Source organism: Salvia splendens, chromosome 5 (genome assembly GCF_004379255.2).
Source record: "Salvia splendens isolate huo1 chromosome 5, SspV2, whole genome shotgun sequence".
In the NCBI taxonomy this organism is placed as follows: Eukaryota; Viridiplantae; Streptophyta; class Magnoliopsida; order Lamiales; family Lamiaceae; genus Salvia; species Salvia splendens.
The window spans coordinates 12,170,860-12,185,212 of record NC_056036.1 but is presented as its reverse complement, the minus strand read 5'-3'; the positions used below and the strand labels follow the sequence as shown (position 1 = coordinate 12,185,212).

At 40.9% G+C, this 14,353-nt stretch overlaps 1 protein-coding gene across 1 annotated transcript; it reads left to right on the top strand.

The window, feature by feature from the left end:
* Nucleotides 1–1,939: 1,939 nt before the first annotated feature.
* On the top strand, nt 1,940–3,742 carry LOC121803822 (serine/threonine-protein kinase AGC1-7-like). The gene is made up of 4 exons (XM_042203418.1): nt 1,940–1,969; nt 2,031–2,530; nt 2,593–2,694; nt 2,890–3,742. Exons 1-4 carry the CDS (start codon nt 1,940–1,942, stop codon nt 3,740–3,742), a joined length of 1,485 nt encoding a protein of 494 aa, XP_042059352.1.
* Nucleotides 3,743–14,353: the final 10,611 nt, after the last annotated feature.

The following is a 14,353-nucleotide window of genomic DNA, read 5'->3' as shown; positions in this document are numbered from 1 at the left end:
CGGCGAGGATGCCTCTGATCGCTATGATCGGGCTTCTTTTCGTCTCCTCTAGATGAGCTGTCTAAAGACCGTTTTCGACGGTCTGCCTCATCGGCTCGGGAGAACTGGTCCGCAATGTCCCACATCTCTTGAGCTGTTTGCGGACTGCATTCCACGAGCTTTCTGTAGAGAGCTCCGGGCAGGATTCCATTTTGGAATGCCGAAATGACAAGTAGATCATTGAGATTATCTACTTGTAGGCATTCCTTATGGAATCTCGTCAGGAAGTCGCTGATCTTTTCGTCGCGACCTTGACGTATAGAAAGCAGCTGAGCCGAAGTAATCCGGGCTTCCGCTTTCTGAAAGAACCTCCTGCTGGCGTTCCCGATGAGCAGCTCGGGGAACAGCTTGCACATATGGACCTCATTGAGACCCTGGTTCGCCATATTATACTGATAGCGTCCCAGGAAGTCATGAGGATCCACCAACCCGTCATAAGTCATTGACGGAGTTCGGTAGTTCTGTGGCAAGGAAGTTCGGGTGATATCGGCCGAGAACGGAGTCTTCAATGCTCCGTACATGGCGAACCCGACATCTCTTCGGTATGGAGGAGATGGAGATCTCCTGTGATTCCGGTACCGAGGAGGAACAGGAACATGTCGGGGTTGAGGATTCTTCTTCCTGGAAGATACGGCACTACTGCGGTAGTGACTTTCATGTCTGGATGAGGAAGGAGAATCCACCGTTTTCGTCTTCGGCTCTTGGCTCTTTTGCAGGAAGGCTAAGAACTCATCCTGCTTCTCAGCCAAAAACAGCTTGACAGCCTCATTCAAATCAGGCTGCTGGGAAGACTCGGTGTGTGGACCTTTTGAGCGGCTTGTTCCTTCATCGTGAAAACTGGAAGTAGATGTCTCCCGAGGCTGTTTTCCGGACCTGCGGGCTGGATTAGCTTCCTCATGGTTTTCACGAACGGTATTATGGGTGTTATGTGATCTGGTATGCATTTTTTTTGGGGTGGAAAAAGGGTCAAAAATTCGCTTTATCACAGATTTGGTTCTCTGTTTCCCACAGACGGCGCCAGTGATGGATCCGCGAATTTCTGATGTTAGTGAATGCAGGAAAATACAGATCACGACACAAAGAATTTACGTGGTTCGATTTACTGAAGTAAATCTACGTCCACGGGAAGAAAAGAGGGCAGAGTTGTATTGCTTGATCTGTTTTCTACAGCTTACAAATACAAACTTGCTATATGGTGTTTTATCTCTAGAGAGCTTAACCCTTTTCTATCTGATCTAAGTTCTATTTATACATTGAACTAAGATCGTGGCTTGCATCACCACTAATGATGGTTGTGGATGTCGTGGAGGTCCTGCATGTAGCGTAGGTCATGGCCTACGATCGTGGCCTGAGCAGACACCACGTGGTAGTGGGTGTGTTGGAAGTTGTGGAAATCCTGTATGGGTCCACTAACTCCTTGTTCGGTCGAATACTGAGACCGAACTGCTTTGGTTGCCGATCTGAGAGTAGAGCTTGATGCCGACCTGAGAGCAGAGCTTGATTGGTTGGCTTTTGCCGAGCTGTAGGCTGAGGCCGAACTCTTACTGAGACCGAACTGCTTTGGTTGCCGATCTGGGAGCTTGATGCCGACTTGAGAGCAGAGCTTGATTGGTTGGCTTTTACCGAGCTGTAGGCTGAGGCCGAACTCTTTGGTAATGCCGAACTCATACTCTTCCTTGGGCTTTGGGCTGATGGGCCGTTGGTGCTGTTGGGCTTGTTTAGTCCGTACCCCATCACCAACAAACCATCTTCTCACGTAGACCCATCAATGCCATTTTTTCTCGACTGCCCTTTTATTTCCGCAAGATATTAATTCACCAATCATATCCGGTGGCCGCAGCTTATGATTGATGTTTCTCTAATATTTGAAGGTAACTTCCTACAATTATTATTGTTTAGCATGTCCAAGGATGTAGCTTATGAATTGAAGGTGAGGATATATTGTACATGTATTGTTGTGATAAAAATAAGTAGTTTTGTTGCAAATGTAGACGAACGAGGCTAGCAGAGAAGACGAGATGGCGAAGGGATATGCAAATCCGTGTGAGCCTGTATCCGTAAAACCTCACACATTCCCCTGCCCTCTCCCAACATCGAGAAACCCAAACATAACATCCCCGGGCACCATGGCCAAGAGCAGCATATCGCAGGGGTGGGGCAGCAGAAGCGACAGTCTGGAAAGCACGAGCAGCGCCCCCATCAAGCCCCACACGGGGGGCGATGTCAGATGGGACGCCATAAGTTGCGCCAATTCAAGAGACTCGCCTCTCGGGCTGACCAATTTCCGTCTCTTGAAGAGGCTCGGGTATGGAGACATTGGGAGCGTCTACCTTGTTGAGCTCCGAGGGAGCACCAGTTTCTTCGCCATGAAGGTTATGGATAAGGCCTCTCTCGCTAGCCAGAATAAGCTGCTTCGGGCGCAGACCGAGAGGGAGATTCTTGGTCTACTCGACCACCCTTTCTTACCCACCCTTTATTCTTACTTTGAGACTGACTATTGTTTTTTTGTTTTTTTTGTTTTTTCATCCAATTCCAACATAGTGAAACTACTATTGACAAGTTCTATTGCTTGGTCATGGAGTTCTGCAGTGGGGGTAACCTTCATTCCCTTCGCCAGAAGCAGCCCAACAAGCATTTTACAGAGGAGGCTGCCAGGTTACTTACCACCTATCTTCTCTCTTTAGCCATAAAATTTTAGAAATTCATGTTTAAAGGTTAATATAGAGAGAGAATAAATTAGGACATATGATAAAGCATGAGAAAGTAAAATAACAAAAAGAAAATAAAGTTATTTGTCAAAAAATGAATATGACTCAACTAGCTGAGACTGAAGGTCTTGTTTTATGACAGATTCTATGCCTCAGAGGTGCTGTTAGCGCTTGAGTACCTCCACATGCTAGGAATCGTGTACCGTGATCTGAAGCCCGAAAACGTATTAGTACGAGAGGAGGGACACATCATGCTATCCGACTTCGACCTATCCCTCCACTGCTCCGTCAACCCAACGCTCGTCAAATCCTCGTCCACGCACGCCACAACAGACGCCATCTTAGACGATGAAAACGCCGTCCGCGGCTGCATCCAGCCATCCGGCTTCCTCCCCTACTTCCTCCCAAGGCAGAAAAACCGCAAATCCAAGTCCGATTTCGGCCTAGGCAGCAACCAAAACTCCATCCCGGAGCTCATGGCCGAGCCCACCAACGTCCGCTCCATGTCCTTCGTCGGGACCCACGAGTACCTCGCCCCAGAGATCATCCGGGGCGAGGGCCACGGGAGCGCCGTGGACCGGTGGACGTTCGGCATCTTCTTATACGAGCTCCTCCACGGGACGACCCCATTCAAGGGGGCCGGGAACCGCGCCACGCTTTTTAACGTCGTCGGGCAGCCGCTCAAGTTCCCGGAAGGCCCGCAAGTGAGCTCCACGACGAAGGATCTTATAAAGGGGTTGTTGATCAAGGAGCCGCAGAAGAGGATCGCCTACAAGAGGGGCGCCACCGAGATCAAGCAGCACCCCTTCTTCGAGGGGGTGAACTGGGCGCTTGTTAGATGCGCAACGCCTCCGCACGTGCCGGAACCCGTTGATTTCAAGCAGTTTGCCAGTAAAGATCCACCGCAATCCGATAAGAAGATTGAGGACAGTGATAAGAACCAGAACCAGACCTCCTCGGCTGACTCTTCCTATGTTGAGTTTGAGTATTTTTAAATGTCAATTCCAATGGATCGATATATATGTTTCTGTTGAAATCTTTGATTTTTATTTGGAATGCACCGTGATCTTACAATCATCTATATAGGAGGAAAGGCTATACAAATAAGGTAATGATCCTCCCTAATTCTAATTACCTTATTACACGGTAATTTACAATTAATTTCATATCTTCACAATTATTTGCACCGTGATTTGATTCCCCCAATCTCTTCATTCATTTGCTTGATTTCTTTCTAACACTCCCCCTCAAGTTAAGTAAGAGGATCATCCATACTTAACTTGCCCAATACTTCATGGAAACTTCTGGAGTCCACAGCCTTGGTAAGAATATCAGCTAGCTGGTCTTCTGATCGGACAAACGGTAGTTCCACAACCTTGGCTTCAATGTTGTCTTTGATGAAGTGTCGTTCAACTTCGACATGTTTTGTTCGGTCATGTTGTACTGGGTTCTTGGATATGCTGATAGCTGCCTTGTTATCACAAAATAGTTTGCAGGATCTCGGTCAATCCACTCTTGATCCCTCGAAATTCTGCTTTAGCACTTGACAAAGCTACTACCTTTTGCTTCTTGCTTCGCCAGGTGACCAAATTACCACCAACGAATGTGAAATACCATGCGGTTGACTTTCGATCATTTGGGTTTCCGGCCCAATCGACATATGTGAATCCATATATGTCCATATGACCATGCTTCTTAAACATCACTCTATGTCCCAGAGTTCCTTTTAGGTATCGAACGATCCGCAGTGCTGCTTTCCAATGAGCTTCTTGGGGTTTGTGCATAAACTGACTCACTACTCCAACTGCGTATGCAATGTCAGGTCTCGTATGTGACAAGTAAATTAGCTTACCAACCAAGCGTTGGTACCTTGTGCGATGAGTAGGCTCTGCTCCTTCTACTATCTGCAACCCATGATTCTGCACCATAGGGGTATCTGCTGGCTTACAATCCAATATCCCCGTCTCCGCCAATAAGTCAAGGACATACTTTCTCTGGTTAATGAAGATTCCCTTCTTTGATCTCAAAACTTCTATTCCCAGAAAATACTTCAGCAGTCCAAGATCCTTCATCTGAAATTCTGAAAAAAGGTTCTGCCTTAACATCTTGATTTCTTTTTCATCGTCGCCGGTGAGGATCATGTCATCTATATAGATGATTAGGCAGGTGATCTTTCCTTCCCTCTTCTTCAGAAACAGAGTGTGATCAGAGTTACTTTGTTTGTACCCGTACTTCTTCATTACTTCGGTGAATCTCCCAAACCATGCTCGAGGTGACTGTTTCAATCCATACAACGTCTTCTTGAGTTTGCACACTTGTCCACCTTTGAAGTTTTTAGAGAAACCTGACGGGGCTTCCATATATATTGGTTTCGAGAGTTCCCCATGTAGAAAAGCATTAGTAACATCAAACTGGTGCAGGGGCCACTCTTTGTTGGCCGCAATAGAGAATAGGACTCGGATAGTGTTCATTTTGGCAACTGGGGAGAACGTCTCTGCATAATTGACCTCATACATTTGAGTGTATCCCTTGGCTACTAACCTCGCCTTGTATCTCTCAATCGATCCATCAGGTCTCCTTTTGCTGGTGAAGACCCATCTGCATCCTACGGCTCACACACCTTCTGGTTTGGCACATACATCCCATGTCTCGCTTTTCATCAAGACATTCATTTCTACTATCATTGCTTTCCTCCAATGAGTTATCTGCATAGCCTCTTCTGCTGTTTGGGGTATCTCTTCTTCATCATATAGGGCGGTTGTGAATGCCCTAGCCATTTCGGTGAGATTGGCTTTAGCAAGGTTTGCTACTAAGTATTCTAGGCGGAATTCCTCGAGTGCTGCGTTGGGGAAGAATATAACGGCCAGTGTCTTCGTCAACCGCAGTGACTTCATCTGTGTCAGAATTGTCAGCAGTAATAGACGTACTTTCAGGTTCTGGTTCGGGAGTTACCTCAGATATCACTGGAGGAGGATTGGACTGTAGCGTGGTTGGCTGAGGAGGATCTACAGTAGACATGACCTGCTCGGCGGTGGCGCTAGCTTGTTCTGTTGGTTCTGCCTCGGAGTTACTTGATTGCGGCACCAACCAACTTGGGGGTCCACTTATCTCTCCTAGGCCATTTCTATTTCCACTACTCTCCCCCTGACCCCGAAGTTGGGTCTGATAAAAATACTCGCACTCAAGAAAGTTACAATTCATAGTAGTGATTATTTTCCTAGATGACGGATCATAACATCTATATCCTTTCTGATTAATCCCATACCCAAGAAAGACACATTTCACAGCGCACGCGGAAAATTTAGTTCGTTCGTGTTTCGGAACATGCACATAGACAGAACATCCAAAAATTTTGAGCGGAAGGGTGAGGGTTCAGGGATTTTTGTCTGTTTTGAAAGGACTTGAAGTGGTGTTTTCATATCAAGCACTTTTGTAGGAAGACGTTTACAAGATAGACTGAGGTAGCGACTGCCTCCAGCCAAAGACATTTTGGGACATTTGAATAAAAAAAATAAAGCTCTAGTTATTTCAAGAAGAATTCTATTTTTTCTCTTGGCTACCCCGTTTTGCTCTGGCGTATAAGGACATGTGGTTTGGTGCACTAACCCGTGTGTTTTAAAAAAGTCTTCCATGTCTTTATTGACAAATTCCCTCCCATTATCCGACCTAAGGACCGACACAGTTTTGTGAAATTGTGTCTGAATCATTTTAAAAATATGACAAATTTTTCAAAAACTTCAGATTTATTTCGCAGAAAATACACCCAGGTCATTCGTGTGCAATCATCAACAAACAGAAGAAAATACTTAAAACCATGATCTCCAGTAATAGGCGCAGGGCACCACACATCAGCATGAACTAGAGAAAAAATGTCTTTAACATGCGTATTACTGAACTTAAAGATTGTCTATGATTCTTAGCAAAAACACACGACTCACAAGAAATTTCTTTCAGATGCGAAAATTTTGGAAAAAACAATTTAAAATAACCCGCAGACGGATGACCCAATCTTCGGTGCCACAACCACGCTTCTCTATTAGCAGATCCGTGAGCAAGCATCGCGGCGCCACCTTGGTGAGCTATCTCGTCCACATAATAGAGTCCTTGACGCTCAGTGCCACACCCAATTATCATCCTCGTCCTGATATCATGTAACACAAAGAAGTTTGGGTGCATCAATAGAGTACAATTTAGCTCTTTAGTCACATGACTAATAGACATCAATTTGTGAGACAATTTTGGCACATAGAGACAATTCTTAAGTTTCAGACTCGGAGATATTTCAATAGTTCCACTTACATGCACAGATGTAAATTCGCCATTAGCTGTTTGAATCTGGCTTTTAATTGCCCCATTAAAAGTAAAGAAGTCTTCCCTATCATAAGTCATAGTATCTATGGTTCCGCAATCAAAAATCCATTCACTTCCAGTATTACACTCTAAATTTTTTGCCATGCACGCAATATGTGTGTTTTCTAGGGGTGCAAAGTAATTAGGGCTAATAAATGAATTTTTCGAATTTGGGGGGTCAATTTTTGTATTTTCAGTTTTTTGAGGACTCAATTGCATAGTAAAATCATTATGGGGTATATCATGCAATTTATGGGATCTAGGGGACTTATGTGCAACAGAGGATGTAGGATGGGGTAATTTCTGAAGTTTTATGGAATTGGGGGTGTAATGTGTAAATGACAAATGAGGGTTAGGGCTAAAGAACCCTAACCCTTTACCTCCAAACATTCCGTCGTTTCTTCTGTAATCGGCTATCGTCACTTCCCCAATCGCTCCGCCTCTGTTCCACGGCCGTCCCTGAGCGTCGGCGGCCTCCTGGTTGCCCGCTCCGGTCACCGGAAGCAGACCTTATCCGTTTTCGGTTACACCGATCTCTAGCTTCGCCTTAGCCCTTTGATTTTCATCCCACCATTCTGGGAATCCGACGAGTAAGAAACACGACTCCTTGGTGTGCTTGTGTTTCCCACAGTGTGAGCACCACAATTTTGATTTATCCGGCTTGAATGGCCGGCGGTTTGGAGCGGTCGGGGTTCCGATTCGATGCGGCGGCTGCTGTCCACCCCACTGCTGGTTGCGGGCCGCGAATCCGAGCCCAATCCCGCCCGATGATGATGTGTCGTTGGTTGCGACGGTGGGTTCGATGGTGGTTGCTGGCATGATTTTGAGCCAGGCGGTCTCCCTCTTAATCTAACCGTACGCAGCCTCGGTTGAGGGCCACAGTTTATCCTTGAGTACTTCACGCTTCATCTGATCATACCTTGGGTTCAGACCGGTTAAGAATTTGAATAACCACCGTGTTTCAACGTACTTCCGAAATTGCCCTATTCCTTTGTCACAACACGTTACCGGCTGTTCTTGGCACCTATCTACATCTATCCACGTTCCATGTAAGTGCCGCCAATACGTTTCAACGCTTTGTTCTCCTTGTTTAACATTTTCCGCCTTCTCCTCCAGATCGAACAGTAGAAAGGGATCGGACGTGCTTTCGAACGTCACAGCTAGGCTTTTCCATAAGGCCTCTGTCGTTTGGTGATGGGCGAAATCGATGATGATATCGGTTTCGATGTTGTCTAGAATCCACGAGAAAACGATTAAGTCCGTTTCCTCCCACTCCGTGTAACCGGCCGTCCCTGGTTCAGGAGGTGGCGGGTTGCCGTTGATGTGTCGGAGTACCCTCCTACTTCCGATCTGAATTTTCATGAGCCGCGCCCATACCATTGAGCTTTACGGCTACGGTAACGTTCTTACTCACTCTCAGTTTGCAGTCGTGATCGTTTGAGAGCTTTGTTTTGGTTTCGGTATCTTTGGTTTCGTCCTCGGCCATGACTTGGTTTCTGCCTTAGGTCGGGAAAGGTTTATTGGGCTATAATGATGTTTTTTCTGAGCCTTTGCTCTGATGCCATGTTGAAATCTTTGATTTTTATTCAACTTGGAATGCACCGTGATCTTACAATCATCTATATAGGAGGAAAGGCTATACAAATAAAGTAATGATCCTCCCTAATTCTAATTACCTTATTACACGGTAATTTACAATTAATTCCATATCTTCACAAATATTCGCACCTTGATTTGATTCCCCCAATCTCCTCACTCATTCGCTTGATTTCTTTCCAACAGTTTCATTTTGTATGTATACAAGGATAATTAGGGATTAGTGCAGCTGTAGTGTGAGATTGTATCATTATCCCTAGATAGCAAAAGAAGTTGTTGCAATAGAAAACCATCATTTTTTGAACGAGTTTTACAATATGCTTTGCTTAGATCAAAAAGCTAGGTTCAGGGAAAAATATGAACTTTAATGATGTTAAGTTACTGACCGGATCAAAATATTTTTGATCGTCAAATAATTAATTAAGTCAAATTAAACCAAATCACACTTAAAATTGATTAAGCATTTATTTATATAGAATTTTTAACTATTTTTATATAAGAAGGTATATTTTTCTTGAGAAAAAAAAGAAAAACTATTCAGAATAGTTCGATGAAATAGTAACACATCCATATTCTCAAATGAAGAACTCCCAGTCTTACTGCCGTGCCACGCTTTCCTCAAGTAATAATATATAGGATAGTGATCAAGATATAACTAATCTTAAGTGTATAACTAGAGAACAAATCTCAGTCACACATCTTAATGGAACAAATATTATTTATTTTAATAATACAAAATAGGCCAAGGGTATTTTTAGAAGGTACATTATCAAATTTAAATCAGCGATCAAATTACGTGATTTGATCCCAACGGAGAGGAGTGGGGATTCCGGCGGTCAGCTCTGCCCCAGCGGTCACAGATTAGAGAGCGGAGGTGGTGGAGCGAGACGGCGTTAGCGGAGTGGACGTAGCTGTCGCAATTGAGGCACAGGGCGGCGCCGTCGGACTTGCAGTAAACCATCGCCATGAGTCGTGGCTGAAGGAGAGTATTTCGAATCTGGAGAAGGCGTTGGCTGAGGAGAGGGCTGCTAGCATGGAGGCGCAACTGAAGTCGCTGGCAGATATGGCAAAGGCAGAGCATGAGTTGAACGAATTGAGGGAACGACTGAGCCAAGCTTCTCATCGCAGCTGGGAGCTTCAAGAACAGATCAATCGCAAGCCTAATTGTGTTATATTGTAATGTGATCTTCATTCAATCAACACTGGAGGATGGACCTTAAATGAATTGAATTATTGCTGTTCAATTCAATGTAACATGTAAAATCGAGAAACTTTGAAAGATTGGTTGTTGAGAATATATCAGTAGTTGGGTATTTGGGTTTATTGACATATTAGGTTAAACACAACATTTTGATGATAGTAATTGATAAGTATAAACCTTTCCAATGTGTTTTTGGATTATTTTGTTTTCTAGGATCAGAAATATAAATCCAATTATGGATTTTTGCTCTGCCACATGAATGAGTATAAAAATTTTTACTTCACTCTTGTTTACAAAACACATCACTCTTATTGTGATTTTACTTCACTCTTGTTTACAAAACACATCACTCTTATTGTGATTTTGTTAACAAAACACATCACTCTTATTCTGATTTTACTTCACTCTTGTTTACAAAACACATCACTCTTATTCTGATTTTACTTCACTCTTGTTAACAAAACACATCACTCTTATTCTGATTTTACTTCACTCTTGTTTACAAAACACATCACTCTTAGCATGATTTTACTTCACTTTTGTTTACAAAACACATCACTATTCGAATGATTTTACTTCACTCTTGTTTACAAAACACATCACTCTTATTGTGATTTACTTCACTCTTGTTAACAAAACACATCACTCTTATTATGATTTTACTTCACTCTTGTTAACAAAACACATCACTCTTATTCTGATTTTACTTCACTCTTGTTTACAAAACACATCACTCTTATTCTGATTTTACTTCACTCTTGTTAACAAAACACATCACTCTTATTCTGATTTTACTTCACTCTTGTTTACAAAACACATCACTCTTAGCATGATTTTACTTCACTTTTGTTTACAAAACACATCACTATTCGAATGATTTTACTTCACTCTTGTTTACAAAACACATCACTCTTATTGTGATTTTACTTCACTCTTGCTAACAAAACACATCACTCTTATTCTGATTTTACTTCACTCTTATTAACAAAACACATCACTCTTATTCTGATTTTACTTCACTTTTGTTTACAAAACACATCACTCTTATTGTGATTTTACTTCACTCTTGTTTACAAAACACATCACTCTTATTGTGATTTTACTTCACTCTTATTTACAAAAGTGATTGTTGGAATGAATTTGATATTCCTTCTTCTTCTTGGCAGATTTTCGCTTCTTCGCACCTGGTGTTTTTTTTTTTTTTTTTTTTATGTTTTTCATGTTTTTTTATGAATAGCTAAAGTGACTTCAATTACAATATGGTTAAGCGTATCAACAATACCATTACGATATTAATTAAAAACTAATTTGTACACAGCTTTCGCAGAAACCAAAATCAAATGGATCAGCTGAAGCCAAGTCCGCTCAATTCAAGGCCGCTGACGCCGATCAGCTTCATCGAGCGAGCCGCCATCGTCTACGCCGACTGCACCTCCATCGTCTACGGCTCCACCACCTACAGCTCGAACCGCCACTCAATCGCGGCGGATCTCGACGGAACGCTCCTGATCTCCCGCTCCTCCTTCCCTTACTTCATGCTCGTGGCGGTCGAGGTCAGCAGCCTCCTCCGCAACCTCATCCTCCTACTCGCCTTCCCTCTCATCGCCGTTTCTCAATGAATTCAATTTTGCACCTAACATGATTTTGGATTTAATTCGATCTGCAATGACAATAATACCCCTGACTTGTTATTATGGAGTAAATTTGTGATTGAGGGAGCTAATATCTCATTAAATTCGAAAATTAATATTAGCCCTTGATTTTTTTGATCTTGTTGCTATTATTTGTTCTCTAGTTATATGGTTAAGAGGTGTTTGCCATAGATCATGACCCTATATATCTATATATATCTATACTAATCTAAAGTGCAAGTTTGATGAAAAGTCCTTAATGCCCTTTTTGGAGGGAAAATGGAAAGATGAGGTGTCTTCTATTAAAAAAATAATTTTTTAAGGTAAAAACAATTGGACAAATAATAGCTCAATAAAATGCTAACTTCTTGAAGAAGTGTTAAAACACATTTAAATAGTGCACTACCATTAAATTTTTTTATAATTAAGTTATTAAATTTATATATTAATTAGCCTTATATTTGAGTTAAATTGGAATTGTGCTAGAGAGTTAGTTTGTCTTCCATTTATTTAGGTTAAAATTGAGATTTAATCATTTATTGCAATACTTTTTAATATAAAGAGTAGTGTAAATTCTCACATTATTCAAAACAAACAAGATGCATAAAATATTATCGTTATTTTAAGTGATAGTAGTAATTTACTTTTTATACGTATATGTGGCGGGAAGTAAGAAATTTATTCTTTCTAATATAAAAAATTTATTTAGTCATTGGAAATGTATATCAAGTTATGCTATGGTTTGAAATTAAAAGAAAGAAATAAACAGTCAACTAAAATGTGATTATTGGATAATACAAATTTTCTAACCTGACTTCTCAAATAAGTTTTAAATTTATATGATTTAAATTATTCATATATTTAATGTGGATATGTTTAATATTTCATATATTTTTTTCAAATTAATTTTTTATAAATTAAGCTATTAAATTTATATATTAATTTACCTTTATTTGGATTAATGACTTGCATAGCATTTTCAATAAACATCTTTACTCACACATATTTTCTTTATTTGTATATCTTATTCTAATTAATTCATACTCTTTGATCTTTAGTCACACATCTTATTTTTGTCATTAACTTTATTGTTTTTACTTCACTAAGATTATAAATTAAAATTGCATAAATGTTTCATTCACTGGGGAGTAGTAAATTCTTCATTTTGATTGAGACAAGATAAGTGCATTTCTGTTTTTTTAATCTCCATATTTCTTTCGATTCTGATTTTCTATATATTTATTATATTTTATATTCATTATTTGAAACTTTTATGTCTCGTGCATAGCTCGGGTGTTAATACTAGTATCCTTAAAAGCAAGGTTATTTTGGTGGGAAAATTTCAAGGAAAGGAACCAATTTTCAAATTAAAGTTTGGGAGGGAATTTGCGATCAAACTTGAAAATGTTGTTTGATTGGGTAAATATTTTACCAACTTGCATTTCTTCACTCCATTGTTATTTATTTTTTAATTTATAGAATGAAGCATGCAACAAAAATGTTTTGAAACCAATGGTTAATACAAAGAATGTTTCTTTTACTTGCTTAACCCAAATGCTAATTGAATCAACTCTAAAAAGCAAAGTTGATTATGCAAAATACTAACCATCAATAAAATCATCTTACACAAAAGGTGTTTCATATTAAGATTTTAAAAGGATTCTCAAACTGGAATCCATATACAAGGTTTTTTTAGAGCAAAAAACAAGGAGTTTTATGTAGCCAAAACTTTTAGGGGGCAAAATGCAAAAATGGGAGCAGAAAGGATGGTAGGGTAAATACACAAACTTACATACAAATTGTTCTAAATAGAAGCCCAACAAACATAATTCTTCATCAACAATAATATTCTCTCTATAATCTCGCTGCATTTGTTCTCTCTACAAAATCTTACTGTATTTCTTTATATATTGAGAAATTGCAGATTAAACAAAGATTCGAGACTAAAGGAGGTGATTCTATATCTACATTTCTCTTTCCATTATTTCTATGATCTTACTCCATTTGATTTTTCTACCTATAGTCACACCTTTAAATTTTGCAGGTATTACAAGTTAAATGAAGAGACGAAAGTAAAGCAGGAGTTTATATGTCTACGTCTTTTCTATTTCTAACTGTTGGAAGGAAATCACAAATCACAAGATTGAAGGAAATCACACAAATTAGGAAATTGATATATTCCTTGATTTTGTATATTTATTGATTCCATGTTTAGGGAAAATCTTGCCATCTATAGGGATTCCTTAGCCTATTTAAAGGCATGTATATTGTGTCAAAAACATAGAAGTTGAATGAATACAATACTGATTTTCAACATGGTACCAGAGCAAAGGCTCAGAAAAATATCATCATAGCCTAGAAACCTTTCCCAGCCAAGAAGGCGAACCTGCAATCTACACCAAAAATGTCAGACAGCGAGGAGGAGCGAAAACCAGACAACATTGAGGATGGACGATTAAAGATGAGCAAGAAAGTTACTCTAGTCGTTAAACTTAACGGGACAAATTACTCCCTGTGGAAACGGTTGATGAGAGTAGCAATTGTAGGGAGGCGGGCAAACCGATATATCACCGGTACACCGCCTCCACCGGAACCAGGGCTGCGAGGCTACTCAAGTTGGGAGGAAGCCGATATGATCGTATTCTCATGGATCATTGACAACGTTGAGACCGAAATTGTTGTCGATTTCGCACACCACCAGACTGCACAGGCTCTATGGGAGAGCCTACAAACCACTTTTGAAAGCACGGCAGATCCATATTTGCTGTATGTTTTGGAGGAGAAGGCAGGCAAGGTCGTCCAAGGAGAACATAGGCTCGAGACATACT

What these genes read in the sequence shown, in the direction of transcription:
- LOC121803822 (XM_042203418.1), top strand. Translation starts at nt 1,940, where the DNA reads ATGTCCAAGGATGTAGCTTATGAATTGAAG. An exon ending in CTTTATTCTTACTTTGAGAC is followed by an intron (nt 2,531 to 2,592) that starts TGACTATTGTTT and finishes TGAAACTACTAT; the next exon opens with TGACAAGTTCTATTGCTTGG. An exon ending in TTTACAGAGGAGGCTGCCAG is followed by an intron (nt 2,695 to 2,889) that starts GTTACTTACCAC and finishes GTTTTATGACAG; the next exon opens with ATTCTATGCCTCAGAGGTGC.